Below are 21,302 nucleotides of genomic sequence, written 5' to 3' on the forward strand. Positions count from 1 at the left end.
TGCCTTAGTGGTAGAGCAGGCGCCCCATGTACAAGGCTGTTGCCGCAGCGGCCCGGGCTTGACTCCAGCCTGTGGCCCCTCACTGCATGTCACTCCCTCTCTCTCTCCCCCCTTCACGCTCATCTGTCCTATCAATTAAAGGCTTAAAAATGCCCGAAAAATACCTTAAAAAAAGTGTTTGTGATAAGTGATTGTATAAATGTAATAATTACTTTCTGTCAACAGAAATCCAAACAGCTGCTTTAATTTCAAACAAACAGCAACCCTTATGTTTAGCTTAGCTAAAGCCTTTGAATTTATCTTTACTTTTTTGTGTTGTGTTTATTTATTAAGGACAAATCATGTTAATTCAGTGGTCCTCAAACAGGTCCTGGTCCTCAGGGGAGTTTCAGAAGGTTCCCATAAAGTGGGGAATAGTGTCTTTTCACTATTTAATTCATGTCCGAAGTGAGCCCAGTGTTGGTAACAGTCATAAGAGTAACTGTTCTGATTGGTTTTTACTTCCTCTGAGCCGTGGTTAAGTCCTCAGTGTTGTTGACAGCAATAGAATTCTCATCTTAATCATATCTTACAATCAAAATCTTATCAGATGGATGTCCCTAAAGCAAAATCTTATCAGATGGAGGCTCATGAGATCCACTGTATTAATCAGCATTAGCCAAAATGTTTTTTGGCTAATGCTGACAATTTTTTTGCCATATCTGAAAAGACAAAAAGTGTTTCATATTAACTAGTCTGACTTACAGGATGTAGACTATGGGTATACACTTGCCAACAGCTGGCTATTCCAGCATTCTCCCGTCCCTCTGCTATCTGTGTCAGAGGTGTAAATATAGACAGTGCAGGCAGTGCCATTGCACTGGGGCCCCTGGGGTGGAGAAGCCTGTAGAGAGAGCAGGTCCTTGCAAGTAATTCAGGTTGCCACCTTGGAAATATACCTGTTTTCAAAGTAAATGATAAAAAAAAAGAATATTATTAATTAAAACTTGGTGCCATTTGCTATGTATGTCCTCAAAAAGGCAAACCCATGCATCATTTCTTAAATGGTCAACTGTTTAGAACAAAATGACATGCTTTTTCTATATAAGTATAAAATCTATAGTTATACTATAAAAATGATTCAATTAAATGATTAATTTCTTACTTTCTTCAATATTTTTGTCAGATATGAAATGATTGCTGGGTAATATGTATGCTGATATTGTCCAGTGTCAAGTCTCTGTTTGTGTCAATTCAAAATATACACGATAGCATGCAGGCCCGTCATAATAGTGTGAACTGCGGCCCGTTGTAACTTCCTTACACCACTAATCAGCGTGCTGTCATTTTGCAGGGGCACCATCACAGCATCCTGGGCATCGCACAGCCTGTGAACATTGTGATTGGACTAAAGAAAAACAGAGTGTTTCTCTGCTATACTAAAATAATAATGGGTGCTTCCAGAGTGCTGTTGAGATAGGCAGATTTCCCCTTGTGGGGTAAATATTTACCACGGGCCCAAATTGACGTCTTCTAGGCTTTGCCTCAAGGCTCTTCACATTTAAGCTGATGTTGTCCTTGATGATGCAGAAGTACTCAAATTACCACAAATCAGGTAACAAACAGTGAATGAGGATGCTCAGCTGGTAGTTCAGCCCTGAAAACAGATAAAGAAAATAAATGTGTACTTTTTTGTAACATAGGTTTCTGTGTAGTATCTTCAGTGCTTTGTGCTGCCTTGTTAACTACTGTTGAGATTCCCCAGATTCAAAACCCTGAGAGCCAATATAAATTGTCACAGGTCAGTAAGGTTTATTTTCAGTGTAAGCATTTATACATTTTCCATTCTCAAATATTTTCTGACTTTTATTATCAGAAAGATAAGCCTGAGGCTGGAACAACAGCTGTTGAAGTTTTGTCCTGTTAGTTTCCCCTCCAACCCCATTATCTTTTATTCTTTCCATGCTCACAGTATGATTGATTGAATCGATCCGAGTTCTCTGAGTGTCATAAACCAACTGTAGTTTATGTAATTTATGGTGAAAAATGAACCTCTTTCCCCTGCTTTGGACTGCTCTGTGAATTACCTTCCCTTTTCTACCAAATGAATTCTGAATCAAAATTTAAATCTCTCACTCCTCATTCTGGATATATTTTTGCTAAAGACCACCATAGCTGTCATCACCCTTGTTTTACATCTCCCTCATACACAATCTTACTCCAATTAACTTAACATTTTGATTTCAGATGCCTGACTGAATGGGTTTGAACTGCAGCTGTATGTGGAGGCAGGGAGGGAGCCTCAGGTGGAGAGGAGAAGGCAGAGTGAAAGGAAAGCCATGTACAAAAGTCCAAGTGTACGCTGGTTACTGAGCTGAAATTGGCCTTGCCTCTGGCTCTTTACACCCACCCCTTCTCTCTCCTTCTGTCCCTCTCCCTCGCTGAATGGCTCCCTTTGTCTTTCCCAGTAACACGCAGTCCCCAGCCGATTAAATGTGGGGAATTAGTAGTCAATTTTAGCCTACCACACACACAAACACACTAAACAGCTTAGGTTGGTGGGGCACTGATTGTGTTGTTATTACAGTTCACACGTCAGCAGCATGTTTTTAATTTATTTTTTTTCACCCTTCACTTGCTCACCGCTCCATGTGTTATCTCTGAACCATCGCTGCTGCATAAAATAACGCTCTTACACATGATTTTTTTTTTTTTATAAATAAATTGATTTAATAGATGACAACAATAAAATTTCAACATTGCTTTTCTTGTATGGAAGCAAAATACTCAAGTGAATGTATAGCAAACACTTTACAAAACTATCCAGAATTATACAAAATGGAAGAAGCAAAGGTGTGACACACAATGCATTATTACTTACATAAAAAATAATAACTACATGGTAAGAGGGTCAGTATAAAATGATAAAGAATGCATCACATAATAAAGGTGAAGCCTGTGGTAATGACCATTATTCACATTGCTGAGGAGGAAGAGGGCAATTTGGGTACAATATAGGACAAACTGCAAAGACGAAAACATGCTTTTGGCCCACATGCAGTGCAGAGCGGTCGTACATGTGATTCTAATCCTTAAGCAGGACCCAAAGCTGGCCAATTATCTGAAAAGATTTGGTTGAGACTTTGTACTTATAGATTTGAACTCAGTTATTGGAAAAAAAAATCAGATGCGAATCAGCAAAATGTTAGGCACTCAAAAAGCAAAAAGGAAGACTGAAGCGGAGGTTTCTGAAAGTCTGAATACCTTTATCATTCATTATTTGATCAGGTATCCAGTGTCGTATTTCTCCTTTGCTATTGGCACAAAATTTACAGAGTTGAGGTAAGTGTCCAAAACTGAGCGTCAAGCTAAAATACATCTTTAAGAGCTTCCTTTCCCTCTCTTTTTCCTTTTTCCCCTTAAATGCTTAATTCTTCAGTTCAGTGAAGTCAGAAATTCAGAGTGTACTATCAAGAAAAAAAAAAGGTTGCAACTATCCTTTTCTGGCCACGAAAGAACAACCCCAGGGAATATCTTATTGAAACAAAATATGCTTTTCCCAAAGCAGTGGTGCAGATGTATTAGTGTAATATCAAATCAGTCACAATAAAGTTACACCCTAGGATATCAACAACAACAATAAACTTACTACTCATATAAAATAACACAATAACATCAAAAACATCTGCTTTAGTTTGGTTAATAAAATCTGATTATGTCAGTCGAAACCCATCGTTTCCAGGTCAAATCAGAGTCACTCATCAATGCATCGTCTGTTCACTCTCAGCGTCTCACTCGTCTACTTCTTGTATACAAACTTACTGTACATCCCGACTTATAAAATTTATGATGGCACACATTTGTTAAGGTTTATTTAATTTTTGATTGGCAGTTCACCCATGATTCACACTTTACATTGTGTGAGTTTGTGGCTGTTTTTTAAACTGTGTAAGGCCCCTGTGGATGCGTCTTGCATTATATTGGCTAAAAAAGTAAAAACCTCTAACATCAATATGGCACGGGCACACACACACACACACACACACACACACACACACATGCACACACACATACACAATCACACACTCATATATTTGCACACCCACAGACAGATCCACTCACACACTTCCCATATTTCCCTCTGCTCAGCTGGTCTCCCTCAAGGTCTTGTGAGTGTGGTGTAAACAGGCTGCTCCCAGTGTGTGGGGCTGTGAGAGGGGGCCACACTGGAGGGGTCTCCTATGGTAGTGTACAGAGGCCTCTGTGTAGGGCCCATGTAGGAGAAGGCTGAGTACAGCCCCGGGGCCTGGCTGGAGTGGGCATAGTATGCCCCGGGGGCCTGGTGCTCTCCGTACTCAAACTGAGCCCTGGAGGCCAGCGAGGGGAAAGCAGAGCCATAATGAGGGAGGCTGAGCGGGGTGTAGGTGACATGGGTGCCTGAAGAGGGAGAGGACGAGGCCTCGGCGTAGTGGCTCCCGGCCGCGGACTCGCTCTTGATTTGGGCCTTGGAGGGGTCGGAGGAAGACGGAGAGGCCTGAGGCTGCTGCTGTTGTTTGGAGAGCCACGCTGAGTGGCCACTGGCAGCAGCCAGGGCATAGGCGTAAGATGAAGCTGAGGATCCAGCCGTAGGGGCCCCGGTTCCACTCTGCGGGTGGCCATTTGGCGGAAGGTACTGGTCGAACTCGTTTACGTCAAACGGTTCAATGTTGGACATCACCTCGTGGCTTATCTCGCCGATGTCCATGGTGCCAAAGTCGATGTGGGGTTTAGCGCTCGAAGATGATGGACCACCAGATGCCCCTTCAGCCCCCACCCCAAGGGCTCCCCTGGACCCCCCTGATCCTCCGGCTGCTCCTGCTGCCCCCTCCCTCTTGGCATCTGACAGTTTCCCAGACTGGAGCTCTGTCTTTGGGGTGGTGGGGGGCGTGGGTGGGCTGTGACCCTGACCTAGAGGAAAGAGGAGAAGGAAGAGTATTGGTCAGGTGAACTCTGACATACAACAAAGTTTAATTGTCTCCTTTTATCAAACTTTGATTTAGATTAGATTTTATGTTATCAACCAAATATCTCTTGAAATATCAAAAAGTAAATTGATTACTGTGTCCAAACTCCTACCAGCAGGATGGTGGTGGTGATGGTGGTGGTGGTGCAGGTCACCCAGGGGAGACCCAGCCCCACCGTTGTGCTCCAGATGCAGGGTCTTGTAGTGTGACTGGGAGTGGCTGGCCTCCCCTTCCCCCTGGCTGTCGGACTCACTAGCAGGCGCTAGTTTGCCGTTTTTGCGTCTCCGGGGCTGATACTTGTACTCCGGGTAGTCCTTCTTGTGCTGTTTCCTCAGCCTCTCCGCCTCCTCGATGAATGGCCTCTTGTCGCTCTCGTTCAGCAGCCTGGGGGGAGAAAAACAAGGAGGGATTTTAGTCTTGCAGGCCCGCTGGATTAATGTCAAAGTAATTTATTAGAATATGGCTGAAAATTAAAATATTGTCTCATTATACCCCGTGCGTAATGGATAAATGCCGGAAAAGAGGATGGTAAGGCATTTAGGCTGGTATAAAGCTATTTAGTACACAGTATACATAATATAAATGAACACAACGTAAAAACAAAACAAAACAAAAAAACAACAAAAAAACAAGTTTATATTTTTTGTGTTTTTCTTGTGTGCAGTCAGCTAGTTAAGTTTATAATTTGCCCACTTTCTACATTTGAGTTCAGATCTTATCCCCCCGTCTCATTTACACACAGGCGACACAGGAAATGTGCGACTGTGTGGCCACACTGTTCTTTTTTATGGAACAACCAGCCCATACAAACCTCCACAGTTTGCCCAAGGTCTTGCTGAGCTCCGCGTTGTGCAGGTGGGGGTACTGGTCGGCCAGTTTCCTCCTCGCCGCTTGCGCCCACACCATGAAGGCGTTCATGGGCCTCTTGACGTGGGGCTTAGCTTTGTTTCCGTTGTTAACGCGCACCGGCATAGGCACAAGTGTCCAGTCATATCCGTCCAGCACCTGACTGACCGCCTCCCTGATGCCGATCGGAAAGCGATCGTCCTCGATCTCTGATTTGGCTCTATCGCCTCCATCCTCCTCGCTCCCATCCGCGACACAGAGCGAGGTCAGCTGCTGCGGCGGCCCGGTCAGAGGTGAGTCCTGGCGGGTTGGCGCTCCGGGTTGAGTCGGTGACAGGGAGTGACCATCGTCTGACCCTCCCGGACTCAGTTCCGCCTCAGACAGGCTGTGCTCCTCACCGGACATTATTTATGTATTTATTTTTACCTTCAACTAATGACAAGACAACCAACCAACTAATGCAAAACTTCTTTTTAAGGAGTCCAAACTATTCACTGGAGGCTAATTGATTCGTTTTAACTGAATAAGATGTCTGCGACGATCCCAGTTATTGCTGATTCTTCTCAGGCAAAGCCATAATGCTGCGTAAAAGTGTCCAAATCCTTTCCACCGTCGGCTGGAAATCCGTTTCAGCAAAACCAGTTACACCTGAAAACCATTTGAAGTATAATAAAAACAATTTAGTCCTAAAAAGTCCACACATGGGGAAAATATCATTTTAGTTTTAATATGAATCAAACATAACCCGCTATATTCAGCTAAACACGGTGAAAGAGTTGGCGGATTAAATGTGTCCATATAACTACATCTCTAGCCAATAATAATAACAGCAATATTGATCATGCTATTTGGACCAAAGAACCGCATCCAACAATATATTTTTTATCAAAACCCATTAATACTAAACATCTTCCAATTAAGAATAAAATCCTATAACTGGCACATAAATACTAATATGAAATATTTTTCTTTTATCGTATGAATTTAGTTTTTAAAAAATTACATAACTTACCAATTTAGATGTCCAGTGGTTCAACATGGGAGTGTGTGTGGCTGACTGTAGAGCCGATGAATGGCTGCTCTGTGTGGCAACACCGGAGCTTAAAGAGCGCCTTGTGAGGAGGACTGGGAGAAAAAAAAAAGTGATTGAAAGTGGAAAACATTCCCAGAGAGGCAGCATTCCAGCACACAGTCAGCCCCGCCCCCTCGGCACAGCGCCGCGTCCCGATTGGTCCGCTAATTATCCCGCTGCTCTCTGATTGGACGGCAGCAACTCACTGTTAATGCCCGTCTGTCCATCACTGCAACATTTCCAACAGAGAAGAGGTGAGATTTTTACATCGGAGTGGCTTAAATGACTCTACAGTGCGCCCATTTAGAGGCAGGAGAAGGCCAGCTTTGTTGGACGTGTTGACATGTTCTATCAAACAAATAAACAATCATGAGGAGAGTTATTGCCTCGTGTGGTCACGTTCCTCAAAAAAATCAAAAGTTCAGCCCTGATTTAACTGGAGTCCGTTTGATACAGGAAATAAAGCGTACATCTTTGAGTTATCATCTTTATAATAACAAATAAAATCTTTTAAAACATATCAGAGACAAAAGTAGATGAACTGTAGCTGATTTTTAAAAGAAAATGCAACAGATAAATAGTATAATAAATTAAGAAAAGCTTTGGTTAGTGATTAATAATGCCATAAAATCAATGATACTTAAATTTGGCATCGATATCTGATGAAAAGTTTTAAATTCATTACATTACTTACTACATTCACTACAAGCACAATGAATTAAATCATCAATTGATGCAACTTTTACAAAAGTCTTAATTAGAGAGGATATAATGGGTTCACCAAAAGTGGGTGACTTTATGGCAAATATGCTAGAGCTCCACAATAACAAATATTCACTGGCAGCCATTCAATTTTTGTGAAATGTTACAGAAACAAAGCACCATGTAACATTTGACATCCTTGATGAGATGTCAACTACCCACCATAGTTGTAGATTTTGGGGTGGATGTGGGGGACATGCCCCCCTCAATAATTAGAGCATGTGCATTTATTGTCCCCCCAAATGAAAACATGAAAGTAGCAGAGGACTTTTGACTAAATTAATCATATTTCCACCATAAATGGAAGCAAAAAGGCAAAAATTGATGCATGAAAATTCACCAATATGCAGGAAATTAAGTGTTCGATGCTTAATAGTTCCTGGGATCCGACCCCAACCCCCATATCATAGCCTATGGGCTCTGTGTGCCCCTCATTATTAAAACAAAACCTACACTCTTGCTACTATCTCTACATGACAGCTTTAACATCTTGAGCAATGATGTACATTATTAAATTAAAATGGAAGATCATGTGTGTGGCATTAAACATAGCCTACTTAAAGAGGTGTCCCACTTTACCTGAAAACACTGTTCACCGGACAGATACAAGACAAATAAAGATGACATGACATTGACCAGAGACACCATTGCTTTATTAAAATATACAGTAGCCAATATTATGTCAAGTTAAATTATATTTACTTAAAAACTCATGTTTTTAGGTGCCTGAACACATGCCAGTCAGTCTGTTTTAGTTATAACCACGCCCACAACGAGGATATTCCCAAATAAAAATACATATACATAAATTATATTGGTTCCAGAGAGTCAAATGGCAAAACAATGTAATGCTTAAATGTCCCACTTTTCCTGAACTCATTGACTTTAGTCTGTGTTTTAGAAATCAGCAGATAAACTTTAGACCTCATCAACTTTAACTTAAAGTTATTACATCATATTGGAAATGCAGATCGATGTGGAATTGTTTTATTCAGATCAAACCAGAATTGATTTATCAACGATTATATCTAATAGTCTAATCGAGCTGTTTTCTATATAACTGTAGGTTGGAGATTAAAAGATAAACTTTCTCAACAGTAAAATAACTCCTCCAGCCTGACTAAACATTGAGAATAATTTCTTAAAACAAATACATGTCACCTTTTCTTAAATGAAATGAATAAGAAAACTTTCCAGCACTTTATAAATTGTCTTTCCCAATGTTTTTGTGCATAAAGGCTGCAGCAGTGAAAAGGTTGATCTGTGCTTGCAGGCCATGATTTGTGCCGATAAAGCATGGCGTGATGGGAAGAGGGAGAGAATCGACTTCAGCATCTGATGCGCACCCGGACACACACACACACACACACACACACACACACACGCTCAAAATGAATACAACAATAACCCCTGTGTGTCCGTTGCCTCTCATGTTGAGCCTGACTCTCGGTTTTCTCCCTCTCTCTCTCTCCTCTCTCTTTGCTCTCTTTGTCTCCATCTCAGGTGAATTGTAGCCATGTGATCAAACGCCCAAGCCTCTATCCATTAACCCTCGTAAATGAAAAAAATGGGGGAACAAAAAGCAGTTTTGTGCTGCAAACATGGAAAAAATTGATAACAGAGAGCGATGTGTGCGTCTTTCTCCCCTTATGTCCGAGCATAGACACCAGTCCCGCACACATAGAAAATACTCTGCAGCAGACGGGACACATGGAGCTCTCTCTGTTTCTGCCGCTGCGACACTTTTCTGTCTCTAAACACTCTCCAAAGCACCTGGATCTGGGCCTCGGAGGTGCTGATGGTAGGGGGGCTTGTGTTTGGAGATGATGGGGGTGATGGGTTGGTGGTGGAGGGGAGGGGGAGGTGGGGGACACCTCCATGCTGCACCCCAGCGAGCCAAGCAGCACCACTGGGATCCTGCATGAGGCCTCCGAGGCTTGTGAAGTGAGTGTTTTTGTCTGTGCTGTGGTCGGTACGAGGAGGATTGTTTGGCAGGAAAATGTGTTGGAAAATGTGCGCGTCGTTCTGCGGCTTGTTCACTAGGTTTCCAGAGACCAGAGGAAGCTGCGGTTTTACGGAGGGTGTTTAGATAGTGCAGCTGGATGTAAATGGCCCCCCAGGGAGTCTGTCAGACGGTGTCAGTGTCTGCACTGAGGAAATCAAGCGCAGAATTTAATCATTGAAATTGGCCATAAAATATTGGATTTAATCGTCTGGATGCTGAGTTAAAAACAGCCTCATATCACTCTTATATAACCTATGACATATTCGGCTACTCAGTAATAACTTTATCATAAGGCGTTAGGTCTTTATGTTGCTGTATGTGCCAGTGAAGTGACTTTGTAATGACTTTTACAATTCTGTGACATTATTATTATTATCTCAAGGCAATTGAATCGAACGCAACTGGACTTGGTTTTGCGTTCGATTCAATTGCCTTGAGATAACTATGACCTGGATGAATGAGAATATCCACAGGCATTATTATAATAATAATAATAATTATTATTATTATTATTCTTTTATATGACCTCACTTTGACTTAACAATAATTTATTTCTCGTAGTGGTTACTTCATTGTCGTTGTAAAATTTCTACTTAAAAGGCCATTTGATAGTTAAGCTTAAGGCGGTTCCGCTTCTTATTAAACAGTTTTGTTAGTTATTTTGGAAATTGCCGACAGAAAGTTTGTTTTAAAAAAAAGATTTAGGAAGTTGGACTCCTACAGAATTATCTGAACATATTTTTTTCATGTTGAAAAGTATTTTAAGATAAAAGCAGTAATATGTAGCGGCTGTTTTATAATTAGCGGGAAAATACAATTTGCGTTCAGGACAAGTTTTCTTTTTCATAGGCCAATGTAATTATGTGCGCTCAAAAAAATGAAAGATCAAGTGTTTGGAGCTGAGACAAATAAAACGGACTGCTTTGCTCCGACACACAAAAATCAAAATTGAAGCTGTATGAGATTTTCGTTTTATTATTTTTGCGTGTGTATTGTTAATGTAGCTACAGTATAAATTAAGGTTATTAAAATCGGTAATAATGGAACAAACAGAGGAAAAGAAAGTAGCCATTAGAATATTGTCTAAACGAGATTTCCAGTGTTTAAGATAATAATGTCTTATCCATGTTTTCCTTAAATTCAGTGTGTTTTTTTATATATTAAAATCATCGAATAAAATGTAACGAAAGAGGCAGACTTTCCAGTGGTGCCTTCACGGTCCGTTCTTTCAATCAGTTGTGATTTAAGTGTGTCACATAGGCCTCAAGAAGCTGCTTGACACTTATAATGTGCTCCCGTTGGGCTTTAATTTCTTTGCACTAAGACAATCTCGATTAATCTCTGACGATGTTTATTCTGATAAATACTGTATGTGGTTTTATGATTTTATTGTCACTCCGTCACTCCCTCCTTGTTTGCCTGCAGGTCTTTTGTTCTCCAGCTGGAGTTCAGCCGAGAATAGGCCTCAGTTTTCTCTAAACCAGCTGAATTATGCCTCTAATTATCAGACATTTGTCTTCAAAATATTTGAATTTCAAATGACTTTATATTTTGTTTATACTTTTAAATTAGTGCTCTACATTTTTTTTCTACCATTTGTATTTTAGATATTCAGTGAAAACAATTTGACTCTGAGAAAAATGATGAACTTCAAGCTTGAAAGTTGAAAAAAAGCAAATAGAGAAAAGTGGATTTCAAACTCCTTCAGTTTTCCCCAGAGTCTGCAGTGATGAGATGAGCACCCAGCACTGATTTAATACAGAGACATAATGAACTCATTTATTTATCTCATATCTTTGATAATCTCTGGATTACTTTTTGTCCTTGGGCATAGTTTAACGTCATAGGCTTCATGAGATTTTTCATTTTCCTGATCTTTGAATATGCTGCACAGGTTATAAAGAACTTTTTATTCTATCACTGAAGACTCCAAAAGATTTTTAAAGTTGACAGGTTAAATGCCACATCTGATAGTTTCCTCTTTTTTAAGATAAGTAGCTAACTTGATGTATAGGAAACGAAACAACTCATGGATATTTCACCTATTACCCAAAGCTAATCAAAGAGATATCACCTGTTTTGTTTTTTCCTTTATGTATTTCATATTTATTGCTGAAACATTTGTAACCTTGCATTTGGCTTGGGATCTAAACATGCACTTTCAGACATTTTCTATGTCCTGTGTGAAAATATCATGGGCCCTCAGGGCAGCTGTAACTTGTTGGAAAATAGGGCTCACATGGTCGCATCAGTGTCTGCGCTAACCTGCCATGTGACTGCTGTAATGGGCCTTTCCATGGCTCCACAGACCACTGGGTCACAAGAAGCCCGTTTCCTGCGGCTCCTGGGGGAGAGCGGGGAGAGGATGGGAGGATGAGGTCTCATGATCAGCAAGGGAGGGTCAAAGAGTCAGCCTTCAGGTGCACACTTAGTCACGGGCGGGTGTGATTGGGATGAAACTGATCTTAAGGGATGGGTTCAAGGTTTATGTCTGAGAACATCTTATATGATAGATGTTTTTAGATAGAAAATTAGGCGATGAGGTGGTGGAAAGGACAAAGAAAGGAGAAGAGGAAAGAAAAAGAGAACGCCCTTTTCACTTTGGCCTTACTACTTGAACAACCCCCGGGGGAAATTCCTGAAATCTGACGATGGATGGAGAGAAAAGGCAAGAGAGGGAAAAACAGAGAGATGCAGATAGTGTGAGAAAGAGTGTGTGTGAGAAGGATGCAGATAAGAGAAGCATGCACAGCGGTCAAATATTCACATGCTGGGTCACATTCTGCATTAAACTGATGTATAATTGGTGGAAAGCATTCAGTCCCATGTCAATAGGCACATTTTGGCCTGAAATGAATGGCGTCATTTGTTCCCAGTGATGACGAACTCGACAAAAGGATCTGAAATGATATGTCAGAAATGGTGAGGATTGGAGCAGAAGTATGTTTTCTCCTTTCTGAGGCTCAGATTTTATAACAAAGTGTCCCAGTGAGTTTGAAAATGGACTTTATCTGTCAATACAAGTTGTTTCTCGTGCCATGGCCTTCCTTTGCGTTTTGTTGGTTTGTGTCAAACACTGCATTTAATTCATGAACGGCATCCATTTCCTCTCAGTGTTTGTGTGAAAAACAGTCGAGGTCAGTGCTTTTCTGTGGGGAATTCCAGCTCTGAATCTAGACTGTCAATTAAACTGAACCTCATGTGACTCAAGTAGTTCGACTCAGACTTTCACGCTGTCCTTTACATCTGAATCAGAACTTCTCCTCTAGTTGATTTCTGAGAGCCGTGTGGTGATTACACTAGACATCACTGACGGAGGAGACAACATGTCTTCCTCTTCTGAGGTTTTGGGTGTCAAGAGCATTCTGCCTTAACTCTCTGGAGCTGAATGTCATGAAGTATTTACACGTGAAATGAAAAATATGTGAAAAACAAGGGTCGTGTTGGGACCTCTGACGGATCTGCTAACTGACTTGTTGGGTGTCTCAAAATCTTTTATTTTGAAGTTGAAATTAGGAAGAAAATGGTGGATATTATTACACTGAGGGCTGCAGGTGTTTTCTGGGTTCATCACTTGACTTATGCATCATGCAGACTGTGTAAGTGTTGATGATGCAGTGACATGCCATCCATGGGGATGAATAAAAAATGATTCTGCTATCTGACCTCTGTCACTCCCTTTTTTCCCATTCTCACCCAGTAAATTAGTGCAGCTGCACCACACTTAAATGGGTCCCCCTCTTTTTTCCCTGGGAGTGTATGTGACCGAGCATGAATCCTCTCTTTGTGCTCCGTCTGCAGAGTTTCCCCCCTCTATAGTTTCTTGCCTTCTTCGTCTTTTTTTTATTTGGGAGAAGAGGGGCTTCGGTTGCGATGGCGGCAGCACTGGTGAGGTGGTGGTGGTGGTAGCGATGGTGGCGGGCGGTGGGGAAGAGGAGGGGGAGCGGGTAACTTGTTGGACCACATTCCTGTGCAGCTGTGGAGGCTGGTGCAGGGTGGGGGGTGGAGGGCAGAGCAGGATCATCATTGCATTGCAGGGCATCATGAATGGCCTATTGTTCGGTGGTTTGCTGTGTCCGCATCTCTTTGCTACAACTTCAGCCTCCAAGAGGAATGGAGGAAAAGAAAATGAACAAAGAGATTAAAAAATAAATGAAGAAGTAATTTGTGGTTTTGATTTTTTTTTTAAAAAAGACGAGAATCACATGGAGGAGAAAATGATGTGGGAGTATGGGAGGAAGCCTGGGAAAAACACCATAACTCAATCTCATATTTGTGCCTCTGACTCAGATGCAGGAGGATGTTGAGACTCGCAGTGTGATGGTGATGATGAAGATGGGGATGATGGTGATTGGGACAATGGTGGCATTCATATTGGGACTCTATGACGGTTTTGCCCCTCAGTCATATGTGCCAGCACGCTCTGCAGTCATACTTATATGTTGACTGTTAGTTACACTTTAAATTCTTCCCTGCAGTGCTGTGTGTTTGTGTTTCTGTCAGATTCAATTTACACATTGTGATACTTGTACATTTTCAGCTACATGAATGTGAAATTGATCAGTCAAACTTGTGGTAACAGGATTTTTGTACATTTTCAGATATTTCTGAGTTGTTATTACTCTTTTATCAGATATCTTCTTGCTTGGATTTCTTGAGTGTGATTCTCTTCTGAAACATTAGAGTAAAAGAAAAGTAAAATAAAGAGCGTACTGGGGCCATATGAACCCAGGTGAACTCCCAGGTCTTCAATCAGAGTCCAACTGATGAGAGGCTGCAAACTGCTTCATCTAAGACCTATGTGACATAACACCAGGGCAGCAACTAACCATTAATTTCGTTATCGATTGATCTGCTGATTTTTTTCTGTTTCATCTGTTTATCTTTTAGTCGATGGATTGTCAAAGAACAGTAGAAACAATGCCTATCAAACCTTCCAGAGCCCAAAGTGACGTCTCCAAATATCTTGTTTTGTTCAACTAACAGTCCAAAACCTAAAGATTTTTAGTTTACAGTGATACATGACAGAGACAAACAGAAAATCTTCTCAATGGAGAAGCTACAACTGGAGAATATTTGGCGTTACTTCCACATTATTTGCTTGAAAAATGACTGAAATGACTGACTGATGATCAAAATGTTGTAGGTTATTTTTCTGTTACTGCTGTTCTTGTGCTGTGTGCCAACTCATCAAATACGGACGCTCAGTCAGTGACCCTAAACATTAAACTGTGATACTCTATGTACCCCTCCTGCATGTGTTTTGGACACTCTGGGTCGGTCAATATACGCCCATATCATACATTGTGTCTTTTCAAAATAAACTTGCATTGTCACAGGAAATGTGACAATGCAAGTTTCTGCTTGTTAAATGCATACTGTCTGTTTTCAGAAAAAACGCAGAGTGTAAAAAGGTTTAGGTTTAGGTAACAAAAGCAGGTGGGTAGGATTAGAAAAACCATCATGGTTTGGCTTAAAACAAGTACATTTCTTTCTGACATAACATTACGTTACGTGACATACATCACTAGCGGAGCATGCTACACATACTAGCACACTATGTTGTTATTAAAATAACTCACATGACTTTTGGATTCACATAGGAAGCAAACAGCAGTCACCTGGGTGAAAGTCCACAGTTTGTTTGACCCATCCCACTGACCCTTTGCCTTTATACTACGGCAGTAGGGCCTGGGCGCCTCATGCCTGAGTATCTGATGCCAAGGGCCACTGCCCAAGCATCGGTATTTGACGGGTTGGGATTGCAATCAGGTTGTTTGTGAAGCTGCTGAACTTCTGCTGTGGGTTGGTACAATCACTGTCAAACTAACCCTACTTACTTTTAAATGTGTTAACAAGTGGAAAACTAAAATGTAATATTCATGTTTCATACACTATATTACTGTCATTGGGATAGGTTTTGTAAAGTGTTATGAAAATGCTAATTTTATGAATGGCTATCTTCATAAATGTAATGTTAAGCTAATTCCTGTTAGCGCGTTAGACAGCTAGCTATACATTCCACGCATTAGCACAGGACCCCGGACCCCCCTGCAGATTTGGTCTCCCCCATTGTTGACTCCATGGTTACGGTCTTGCTAGCATCACTTACTAATGCTGATTTACTCTGGTGCTTATTGTGACGTCTTTGGTAAAAACAAAACTGTGTGTTGAATCAGATTGACATGAACTGTCATTTATGAATATTTCTGCTTTACTTTGTGGGACTCTGGAGCAGCTTCTCCACAAAGCAACTTAAATTTATTTTCTTTGTCTGTCTTAGTTTTCTTATTCTGTGGTTTTTCAATGTCGCCTTCTCTGCCTCTATTTTTTCTTTTTCTTGCCCCTTTGAAGCACTTTTCTTTTCTTTTCTTTTTTTTTAAATGAATCACAGGCAGCCTGTCAATACAAAATGTTAAATACTGCCCTGTTGATGACATTTCACCTGTCAACTGTTCTCAAAGTTTAAGATGGTTGTAGACTCTTATGTAATCTGCTATGGTGTCATGTTTGTCTGATGTTAACTGATCTAAAAACCACAAATAAAGTTGTATTTCATTACAGCAACAAAAACATTCCGTCTTGATTTTTAAAACAGCTTTAGACAACAGACATTAAATTGCGGGCAATAAGTGAAAAATGGAATTTACAAGAATTTTTGATAAAAGAAAACGAGCGGGAAAGACAAAAAGGCAAGGAGATGGAGAAAGTATAGCAGACTTTGCAATCATGAGTTCTCCTCAGAACATTTAATTAGTCTGTGTGAACGAAAGAGAAAGAGGGCGAAGGCCTGAGGGGTCTGAGGAAAAGATGTCTACATAAAAGACTCTGTTGTTGTCGGAGCAGAGGGACACATAAAAGGCAGTGAGCCAGAAAGATAGATGATATATTTGGGGGGAGAGAGTGAGAAATATGCTGATTTATGACTTTCTTTATGCCGTCATTTTGATTTGACTTGTTTTCTTCTTGTGGACATGGATGAATATGATTAATTTTCCCCTTGTGTGGCAATAACAGATGAATGCATGTCACACAGCTTATAAGAGCAGAGAGCGCTCTGTTGGTCAGACTCACAGAGAAATTGCCTGTACATATATATATGTATATATATATATATATATATACACAGACAAGCTGCCAGATCGACAGGCAGAGAAAAGCACAGACAGGTGTTATCTCACACATTCAGAGCAGACAGACAGGTTGGTGACTGAGCAGATAGACAGATGGACAAATGGATAGCGTGTGATAATCAGAATCAAAGTCAGTGTAATTCATTTGTTTTGGTGAGCTGCTCACATTGGTCATGTTACAAATACAAAATGTACAAATCTGACGTAAAACCTAAACTGTGCATCCTGAATTTGTACATAAGGTAGTGAAATCGATTGTTGAGATTAGATCTGAAATTGTGTATTTAAAAAATTCAAAGCTACAAATTCCAGTTAAGGATCATCATTGCACTGCAGGGCATCATGAAAGGCCTATTGTTCTGTGGTTTGCTGCGTCCGCATCTCTTTGCTACAGCCTCAGAGAGAAACAGAGCAAAGAAAATAAACAACAGAGAAATAAAGACATTCCAAAATTATCTGTTTGGTCAAAATGTTGTATACATTAATTTGTCCTTCAGCAAAACATAAAGTAAACTGTGAAGAAATACCTGACGTTATTTACAAACTGTGATGGAAACAACAACAACAAATTCACAATTCTGATGTAAAACAGGGTTGGATTAACCTGCTACATGGTAAAAAAAATATGAGATGTTGTGCCTCTACTTAAAGGTCCAGTGTATATTATTTATGGGCATCTATTCTCAGAAATGGTATATAATATTTATAACTATGTTTATTGTCACCTGAAAATAAGAATCATTGTGTTTTGTTTTGCATACAGATTGTTTTCTCTTCTACAGAGTTTGCAATGTTGTGTTTACAGTAGCCCAGAATGGACAAACCAAACACTGGCTCTAGATATAGCAATTTGCATTATTTATTTATTTTTCCCACTTCGGCCAGTAGTTCTCTTATACACTTAGCACGCTGGAGAAGTTCTGCAGCCTCACCGCTTGATGCCACTAAGGCCCTTCCTACACATGTACATTTATTTCTGAAAACAAATATTTTCCACTTCCTTAGAAAATAATTTTGTCAACACAACCTTTGTTTTACAAAATGTCTCTGTCCACACAAGAACGCAAAAACAACCCCAGACGCTTGCTGTCTTCAGTGTTTTTTCCTCGTCACAAAAGTAGTTAAGACTACAGGCTAATGTTACCTTTTTCAAAACACCTACTGGAGAGCCCATCACTGCTGATGTTCTTTCAATATAAGGATGAAGTAGCTCATTCAAATATACGAGTGATGCTCTGGACGTGCAGACATACTGCTGGCGGGCTTTAAACCGTGGAGACTCAGCTGGAGCAAAAACACTGGGTGCAGCAGATGGCGCCGTTCCTCCCTGAAGTGGTGTAGCAGTACAGAATTGTGTAAAGTAGTCATAAGACCAAGCAGAGCTAACAAAACATTAGCAAACTGGTAGTCCACCATTGTTGATGTTGTTTCTGTTTTCTAGTGTCTAGCTCATTACACAAAGCAACAATAGGCCTGCATGACTTGATGAGATGATGTCATTGCTTCCTAAACACGCCATTTTTTACATCTACACAGATCAACAGTAACTGGAGTCTTAAAAAATCTGCATCTTAGAAGGTATCTTTAAATGTCTCTATTTTAATGACCTGAAACTCCATTTGTGTTTGCATGAGCAGACAAATCGTAGAGGAAAATATCCATTTACAAACATATCTGTGTACATGTAGACAGGGCCTAAACCCTTCACACTGGACCTTTAACATGCAACATACAAGTACAAAACTGAAATGATGAAGTTAAAAAAAATTTAAAAAAAAAAAAAAAAGGTTTCAACACTGGGCCCTCCTTTGAGACAGGGTAAAGACATGGTTTGACATTTGAATTTATTTTCTTGCCAAGAGTTAAATGAAAAGATGGACACCACTCTCATGTTTGTCTGTGCAAAAAAGGATGCAACAAGCAGCCAGTTAGCTTAGCTTAGCATAAAGACTGGATGCAGGGGCAAACAGCTAGCCTGGCTCTGTCTGAAGATAGCAAAACCCACAGTTAAAAAGCTAAAAATCTTATTCGAGTAGTAAAAAATAAGCATCAGAATAAACTTCAAGCACCAAAAGTAAAAGTACTATTCATGCAGAATGGATCAGTTTAAAATCATAATCGAGATTTTAATTATAGATGGATTAATATGTTCAATACTTAAATGTTGCAGCTGGTAAAGGTGGAGCTAATTTAATTTACTTTATATACTGCTGGGTAGCTTAATCTATTATAATATATAATAAATGTATTATTTTATTTAGAATTTGTATTAATAATCCAGATCTGCAAAGTAACTCAAGCTGTTATATAAATGTAGTGGAGTGAAAAGTGCAATATTTGCTTAGTTGAGGTATAAAGTAGCACAAAATGGAAATACTCCAGTAAAGTACAAGTATGTTAAAATTGTACTTTAGTACAATACTTGGACTCAGTTACTCTCCACTACTGGAGGAATTACAGGAAGTAAAGGGAGATAAGTTGAGACAGAGGAGGGCTGACATGCGACAAAGATCCCCACCGTCTCAATCCATGGATCGACATTAATATTTCTACTGAAATTAAGCCAGTTTAGCTGTTGAAATGTGACTGGCTGCACTGATAGCAGCCTATAACAGAAGAACAGGGTGGACAAAAATACAAGCACACAGACAGAAGCAGCAGACAGACACACAGACAGTAGTAACCAGAAGATGTTTGCCCTGTGGTGCTTCCCAGCCTGAATCAGTCAGGCCTCCTTAGCTGAGCTGTGTCAAGCAGCACACAATGCTCCTCTGTCCCCCCAGCGAGCTGCTTCACAGCTCCACAACACACAACAGCTCATTATGGAACCAGAGATCTCTCGGCCACAGCTCCCAGTGCCTAAATACTGTCCCCTGCTGAGCACACAGACACTGTCACCGGCTCTGGTCGCACAGCCCGAGGCCACAAACAGCCAGTGAGGCCAAGAGAGGGCACGCAGATATACAGGGTGTCACACACATGAAAGCCCGCGCACACACTCACACACTTAACCTACACGAGGATGAACACACACCACCTTATTAGGCAAGATCCAAGTCAGCCATTAGAAGTCTTAACAGAGGTCACAGAGGTCACCCAGCTGCTCTCCCTCACGGACACTGATGACAGGGGGGGGGGTGACGGTCCGGTTAATTAACCAGCATCAGAAAACTGCCAGGGAGAGAAGGATGGGATGACAGCAGGGAGACAGGCAGATTGACGTGAGAAGAAATGACTTGTTAGAGTGGCCAGGAGATGATATTTAAACATTCCTTTTTAAGTTACATGCAAAGTGATTTGAGCAAAGAAGTTCTCACCTGGTTTGGTCTTTTGACGGACTATAAAGATGTAAGATGGCAGAAAAAGAGCAGCAGGGGGGATTACAGCGTGACATGGATCTAATTATCAATCATGTTAATGAGGAACAGCGGCTCAGAGGTTGGCACTGTCACCTCACAGCAATACAGTTCTGGTCCGAGTCTCAGCTCTGGGACTTTCTGTGGAGGATTGGCCTTCCTCCAAGTGTTCCCTCAATATCAACAACTCTGAATATCAGAAGCATTACCAAGGCACTGGCCTCACACCTGGACTTGCCCCCCCCCCGTGTGCTGTTGATAGTTAGTCAGATCCATAAGGAACTGACAGATAGGTGCACATTTTTCCATGTTTGTCCCCTATTACATGAGGAAGGCCAGCATGGGTGACAGAAATGATTACACAAACTAAAAACTGTTTCCATATTCTTTTGGGCCGGTATGTTTTCTTTAAAGACAGACTTGAAATAATATATAACTATAAATAAAGTACAACTCAATCTATGAACATTACTTAAAATCTAAAGGAATACCAGTTTCCTATAACTGTCCCTGTTGTTAACTTAAAATTATGATTTGATTAAAAAAAAAAAAAAAAAGTGGGTTTACGATTTTATCCTGAAGCACTGGTTCTCATTTTTATGACCCTTAAAGCAAAGCAGTGTCTGTCTGCAACCCTTTGCAAATGGTTTATAAGACAATGGGACCCTGGACACAGATATACAAGAGGCCCCTACATCTCCTCTACACAGGAGCAAGACAGACTTTGTGATTTTGCCTCTTTTTTTTGCTGTTTTCCATCTTTGTGTGGTTGTTCTGCCACTTTTTGTAGTCATTAGCAGTTTCTCTGCATCTCTTTGTGTCTCTTTGTAGTCATCTTAAGTCTCTTCCTGGTCAGTACGTGATAATTTGACATTTGGCAGGTAAAGGCCAGAGGGGGGCCCCTGACAATTAGGGCCCCTGAGCCTGTGCCTGGTAGGCCTATTCAGTTCTCAATAAATGCGTACATCTAAGTGATTTTACCTTTTAAACCAGTGATACTCAGCTTGCGGCCTGTGGATCAAATCTGGCCAAAGATAGGATGCCCCCAGAATGTCCCCAGATCTTGGAAATGCCACTATGTACACCTGATCTGAGCGGGGCTGCTGCAACTGGATTTGTCTTCTGGCAAAAATGAGTGAGGACAGC

General features: G+C 40.8%; 1 protein-coding gene across 1 annotated transcript; it reads right to left on the bottom strand.

The window, feature by feature from the left end:
• Window positions 1-1,842: 1,842 nt before the first annotated feature.
• LOC126390045 (transcription factor Sox-10-like) lies at window positions 1,843-6,965 on the bottom strand. The gene is made up of 4 exons (XM_050044130.1): window positions 6,841-6,965; window positions 5,794-6,476; window positions 5,095-5,366; window positions 1,843-4,926 (listed from the first exon to the last, which is right to left on the bottom strand). The coding sequence occupies exons 2-4, from the start codon at window positions 6,231-6,233 to the stop codon at window positions 4,139-4,141; spliced, it is 1,500 nt and encodes a 499-aa protein (XP_049900087.1). The 5' UTR covers window positions 6,234-6,476; window positions 6,841-6,965; the 3' UTR covers window positions 1,843-4,138.
• Window positions 6,966-21,302: the final 14,337 nt, after the last annotated feature.

Source organism: Epinephelus moara, chromosome 5, assembly GCF_006386435.1.
Source record: "Epinephelus moara isolate mb chromosome 5, YSFRI_EMoa_1.0, whole genome shotgun sequence".
Lineage (NCBI taxonomy): Eukaryota > Metazoa > Chordata > Actinopteri > Perciformes > Serranidae > Epinephelus > Epinephelus moara.

Excerpts from the sequence above, each read along its gene's own strand:
- LOC126390045 (XM_050044130.1), bottom strand. The coding sequence starts at position 6,233 with ATGTCCGGTGAGGAGCACAGCCTGTCTGAGGCGGAACTGAGTCCGGGA. Across the intron at positions 5,367-5,793 it reads ACCTTGGGCAAACTGTGGAG|GCTGCTGAACGAGAGCGACA; the intron begins GTTTGTATGGGC and ends TTCTCCCCCCAG. Across the intron at positions 4,927-5,094 it reads TCACCACCACCATCCTGCTG|GTCAGGGTCACAGCCCACCC; the intron begins GTAGGAGTTTGG and ends TCTTTCCTCTAG.